Source organism: Poecilia reticulata, linkage group LG19 (assembly GCF_000633615.1).
Source record: "Poecilia reticulata strain Guanapo linkage group LG19, Guppy_female_1.0+MT, whole genome shotgun sequence".
Taxonomy (NCBI): Eukaryota; Metazoa; Chordata; class Actinopteri; order Cyprinodontiformes; family Poeciliidae; genus Poecilia; species Poecilia reticulata.
In genome coordinates, this window is record NC_024349.1 from 5509724 (window position 1) to 5515723 (window position 6000).

Sequence of the window (6000 nt, forward strand, 5' to 3'; positions counted from 1 at the left end):
GTGTGGAGAATAGAAAAGCAAGCAATGGCTGAGGCATGAAAACTCCTCCGCCTGTTCATGGATCTGACTAATGCCTGTCTTTTTCTGTAACTCCACAGTGACAGTTTAGTTGCTGCTCACTGCACACTTAAAGCTTGTCACTTCTCAGAAAAAAAAAAAACATCCCCCATGGACAGCTTGCAGCTCTGGATCATGGAAAACACAAGAGAAGCTGTTTAATATGCTTTTCTCTCATGATGTTAACAATGACTATTCTGTCTCTTTGCTTGGCATCCAGAAAATCTGCACTGATTTTTTTAAAAATTGTATTTAATGTATTTGCGAATCTAATTTATATTACTAGATTAATAGGAATAAAACCTTTAAAGGTAACGTTCCAGATTATTTTTCACTACAAAACAAATTGAGCCCAAAATAAAATCATAAAACGTTAATTTTTGTGAGTTTGGTTAGTAATTTATTTATTGATATTATATGAACATTAGTAAACAAATGGCATAATGAATCTCATCTTTCAGTAGGACAGAGATTCGAAACAAACAGCCAAAGCTACGAATGAAATGTTTGAGATCAGGTTAATATGATAAAATTGCCTAGTCAAAGTCTGGACTAGGATTTAATGGAGAATCTGTAATATGTAGTGACTTCGGCTGAATGGGAAAAGTAGCAAACTTACAACTGGAAAATTATAGTCCAGTTTCGTCCCCTGCCACGCTTTATTTTGGTTTTTGAAAAGGCATCCATCTTCGTATCAGCGTATAAATATGAGCGTGACTCTTTGAATTTGGTTTATTATTGTATAAATTTGCTTTAGAAGGTTTGTCTGACTAAACTCCTGTAAAATAAACAACTTCATCCATATAATCTAAATGAGCTGGAACTAGTTTCATAAGAAAAATAGGTCAAATACTTGCACAAGGTTTCCCCCTGAGAACGTGCTAAGCCCGGTGGTTGGGGCGCTCGGCAGTCATTCAACCAGCAGCCTAACATGTTTTTGAGTTAAAAAATGTTTAAAGTTGACAGGAAATTTGAAAATGTCACTTGGTATAATTATGTGTTATTGGAAGACTGGAAGATTAATATCTGAACACAAACCATAAAGTCTTAAAAAATGCAAACATTCAAAAAAATGCTTAAATGTTAAGCCTGGTGGGGGGCACAAGTAAAGCCTGGTGGCCCGCCAGGCTTATGATACACTGGGGGAAACCCTGCTTGCAGCTTTAACTGCAAAAAATGTGGATCTACAAGGTGGACTAAATACAAATAAATTCTAATATGTGCCACATTATATATATAATTTTCCATATCTTGTAACATCCCAGTAAAATAAATGGATTAATAGTGAAAATGCTGTAATGGGAAATGATTTCCAAGCTTCTCCATTGCTGTGCATTCCTTGCTGTAGTTGTAAATGAAAATAACCATGCCATCGTTTACATTTAAAAGGTTTACACACAGTTGCATTATGCAGAAATATGCAAAAATAATTACCTGTCACCACATGACAATAAGCTGGTTGCTACTCGTTTACCCTTTTGAAAAATTCACATGCTTTTAAATCAATTTTAAGGGCTAAACTGTAATTATGAGCCACTCTGACAACTACCAGCAGGCGTCGACACGTCACAAGTAGTTGTTGATATTTTTCCAGTGGGTTGACATTCAAACAATGAACAGCCTGAATTTTGCTCTTCAGTCAATAAAGAAACGTACCAGATGTTGTTTATATATGGGATAGAGATTTGAAAATTGTCAAGTTTAAGAAAATGCTCTCAGAATCAAGACTTTAAAAAAATATTTATTTTAATTCTTGATATTAGCATTCAGTCAAAAATTGTAACATTGATAAACTTACAGACACTTGGCCAAAATGTCTCAGGAACACCGTCATGTAGTTTATTACGGTTACATTCTTAAACCAAGCAGTGGGAGAGCACAATATCAAATTCCAGCCATAGAATGGATGAATAAATGATGATATTCAGAACAAAAACATCAAATCTGAGGGCAGCAGCCTGGAGTGACTGGGAGGAGATCCCAGAACAAAGGACTGGTGCTGTGCAGTAGACACAGCTCAGTAACCTGACAGCAAACAGAAAAAAATCATCACATTTTCTCTTACAGAGAAAAAAAAATTATATAGTGATATTTAATTTTATAGATTACTCACAGAGTGATGCCTTTATCTTGGTTAATTATGATTTTCCACTCAGTTTATAAATAATATATAAGCATAAGCATCACAACTAGATAGATAGATCTTCATATATAGATATGTCTTTAGTTGGGTGAATAAAATCCTGCCTAAAATCAGTAGCTGTTAGCGATCAGTAGCACACTGCTGGTTTAGTGTACTACGGAGCAGAAAGCTGACGTCGTTTCTCTCTACATCCAGTGGGTGGCGCAGGTTGCTACAATCGATAGTAGCCATCTGCTAGAAGGAAACAAACGCACCCAGCACAACACTTTCATCTTATTGGCTGAGAGGTTGCTAGGTGACTCTGCCAAAAGACAGTTTCATGTTTCATAAGCGAGCAGAGACCAGGTCTGAGCGCGAGGAGAAGTTTTGAGTACAAGCATTACAAGTTTTGAGAAGAAAGACATGAAGTCCTGCTTTCAAAGTGAAAATGTAAGCAAACATTTTTTGAGAACAAAAGATATGAAACCCTGCTTTCAGACTGAAAATGTGTGCTTTTGGATTATGGCATAAAAATTCCCCCATATTGACTGATTGATAACCTCAAAATTATACGACATTCGTGTCCGTAATTGGTGTGTGTACGTGTTTCACCTGAACTATTTTAATTTCCAGTTCAGTTAAACATGTAGACAAACTGACACCAGTCGAACATAAAGAAACGTTTTCTTTTCTTACTCCTCCTTACTTTCTCATGTTCCCTTCACAGACAGCAATTTCTTGTTGGGTAATGCCCAGGGCCACCGCGGCTACCCCATCGTTTACTGCTCTGATGGCTTCTGCGAGCTGACGGGTTTCACTCGCACCGAGGTGATGCAGAAGAACTGCACCTGTCGCTTCCTGCACGGCGCCGACACCTGCGAACACGTGGCCCAGCAGATAGAGAAGGCTCTGGAGGGACGGGAAGAGTACCAGACTGAGGTCCACTTCTACAAAAAGAACGGTGAGTGCTTAGAAACAGGATAAAGAGATGCAGATTTTTAAATTCTGCATGGAGACAGACTTCATGGTTGTTGGTCTATTTCAGAAACTGCTGAAATACTGGGATTTTCACACACAACCATCTCTAGGGTTTACAGGGAATGGTCCGAAAAAGAGAAAATATCCAGTGAGCGGCAGTTCTGTGGGCGCAAATGCCTTGTTGATGCCAGAGGTCAGAGGAGAATGGCCAGACTGGTTCGAGCTGAAGGAACGGCAACAGTAACTCAAATAACCACTCGTTACAACCGAAGTAGGCAGAAGAGCATCTCTGAACCCACAACACGTCAAACCTTGAGGCGGCTGGGCTACAGCAGCAGAAGACCACACCGGGTGCCACTGATGTCGGCTAAGAACAGGAAACTGAGGCTACAGTTCGTAGAGTCACCAAAATTGGACAATAGAAGTTTGGAAAAACGTTGCCTGGTCTGATGAGTCTTGATTTCCGCTGCGGTTTGGTCAGAAATTGGCGTCAACAAGAAGAAATCTTGGATCCATCCTGCCTTGTATCAATGCTGTGGGGGAGATTTTCCTGGCACGCTTTGGGCTCATYCGTACCAACCGAGCATCGTGTCAACGCCACAGCCTACCTGAATATTGTTGCTGACCWTGTCCATCCCTTTATGCCAAAGTGTACCCATCTCCTGATGGCTACATCCAGCAGAATACATGTCCATGTCATAAAGCGAAAATCATCTCAGAGTTCCTTGAACTCGAATGGCCTCCACAGTCTCCAGATCTCAATCCAATAAAAAGCCTTTACGATGTGGTGGAACGGGAGAATCGCATCATGGATGTGCAGCCGACAAATCTGCAGCAACTACGTGATGCTATCATGTCAACATGGACCAGACTCTCTGAGGAATGTGTCCTGTACCTTGTTGAATCTCTGCCACGAAGGATTAAGGCAGTCCYGRAGGCAAAAGGGGGTCCAACCCTGTTTTGCAAGGTAGCCGTTGAATGTACTAAGGCTGTTTATCAGCTTAGTTTTGATCAATATGATTGAAAAGATTTTATAAAAATATGGCAACTTGGAAGCAAAATGTAAAGAAATTAATTCAACGTTTTTAAGCTAAATTTCAAACGGGTATCGTCTCCATCATCGTTTCTCTAACTACCCTGTTCAGGCATGATTCATTTTTGCTCTGCATCATGAAGAGGACATTTATTTTTAGACAATAAATGTCTAAAATAAATGCATAATACCRTTGAATTATGCATTCATAATTCAACGGTTTGTTTGAATTAGGAATGCAGGATTTCTTAACAGTGATCCTTTGGAGAGAATATCCATAATTATCAGCACAAAACAATCAGATGATGGAGAAAAYGAGAATCAGATTCTTATTAGCAACTGGAAGAAGTGCTGAGGGGAATTAAAGACGTATAAATAAAAGTTTCCGCTTGTTTTGCGCCTGCTGATCAAGCTTTTTGACTCGAGGACAAAGGCTTTCTGTTCTGTCTTGATCTGAACTCCATTCCTGCTGAGATTTTGCTATTCCTTCGGGAAGTCTTGAGCTGAAAACATGGTGTCATGCATGAGCAGAGAGCATATGCCATAGTCGTGTTAAGCCTCAATGAGTGGCACACAGGATTATATGTGTTCAACAGAAACCTGCTGCCTCAAAATGTGAGGCGTGCTAATGGGTTGCAAAATATCCACTGTAGCTAAGTGCCTCCTCTTCTAATCTTCTAAAAGTCCTTAAAATAATTTAAACCAACCATTAAAGCGTTTTTGTTGGAGAATGGAGAAGCAGAGCAGATCAAAGGCAGCAGAGCAGATGTTCGTGACGCTCGCTGTGTGCTGCAGACTGACAGAACTTCATTTTCTGCACAAACACAGCAATCTATAGTGTTTTCTTACACATAGACAAACACACCAGAAGCACTACAGGAGACATAAAACATCTGTGTTGCAGCAGTGCATCATTTCTCCACATTAATGACCAAACTGGATCCTGTTGACGTCTTGGATATTTAGGTACTCCTTCCCTCTGTGAACCTGTCAATTCGGCCACTTTGTGCCTGATTCTTTAAAACAGGGGAGTCAAACCCAGTTTCATTTTGGGCCGTATAAAAAATCTGAATGCTCTTAAAGGGCCGGTCCTTCCAGAATGTATTGATAAAACCAATGTGACTGTTAAAATATTAATAAATAGCTGTCCCACCAGGATTTTGTGATTGTTTTTGTGGCTTTTTATAATCAAAATCCCATATTTTGTGATGCAAAGTTAGAAATATTTATAAGAAATTTTTATTCCTTGGCGTAAGCTCAAGCTGAAAGACTCTTCAGCCTCACCTACATCATCCAATCACTGCATCATCTGCCGTCGGCCTATCAGCATTGGACCATGCCCCGTCTTCGCCAATCACCAATCAAGCTCCTGCTTCAAAGGACCTTCATCCATGGCGGCATCCGGTCTCCAGCCGAGCTCTGCCACCAGTGTACGGACCCGGGGCAGGGGGTGGGAAGACATCCCTAATCAGCATCGGAAATGCTCATCCAAGCTCATTGCATTTCACAACACAATGTCTTCCACCAGGGTCAGAGCGCCAAAGAACTTTAATTCATTCATGTCAATAAACCCTTTTAATCGCTGTTTTTCTGTCTCTCCAGATGTTAAATGTGACTTTTTATCATTTGCTATAACTTGACGTCAAGTAATGCTGGGGCAGCAGTCAATTAGACCCAATGTTTGTGACCAATTTTTCATCCATCCATCCATCTTCTTTACACCCTTGTCCCTTAGTGGGGTCGGGAGGGTTGCTGGTGCCTCTCCAGCTAATGTTCCGGGCGAGAGGCGGGGTCACCCTGGACAGGTCAC

The 6000-nt window shown here is 40.4% G+C and overlaps 1 protein-coding gene across 2 annotated transcripts in view; it reads left to right on the plus strand.

Annotated features, from left to right (window-relative positions):
- Positions 1-6000, plus strand: part of kcnh4b (potassium voltage-gated channel, subfamily H (eag-related), member 4b) — a 53458-nt gene that overhangs the window by 8499 nt on the left and 38959 nt on the right. For both annotated transcript variants that reach the window (XM_008436626.2, XM_008436627.2), the window contains one exon: positions 2907-3140. In XM_008436626.2, the coding sequence (XP_008434848.1) occupies positions 2907-3140 (234 nt within the window). The remainder of the gene's footprint in view (positions 1-2906; positions 3141-6000) is intronic.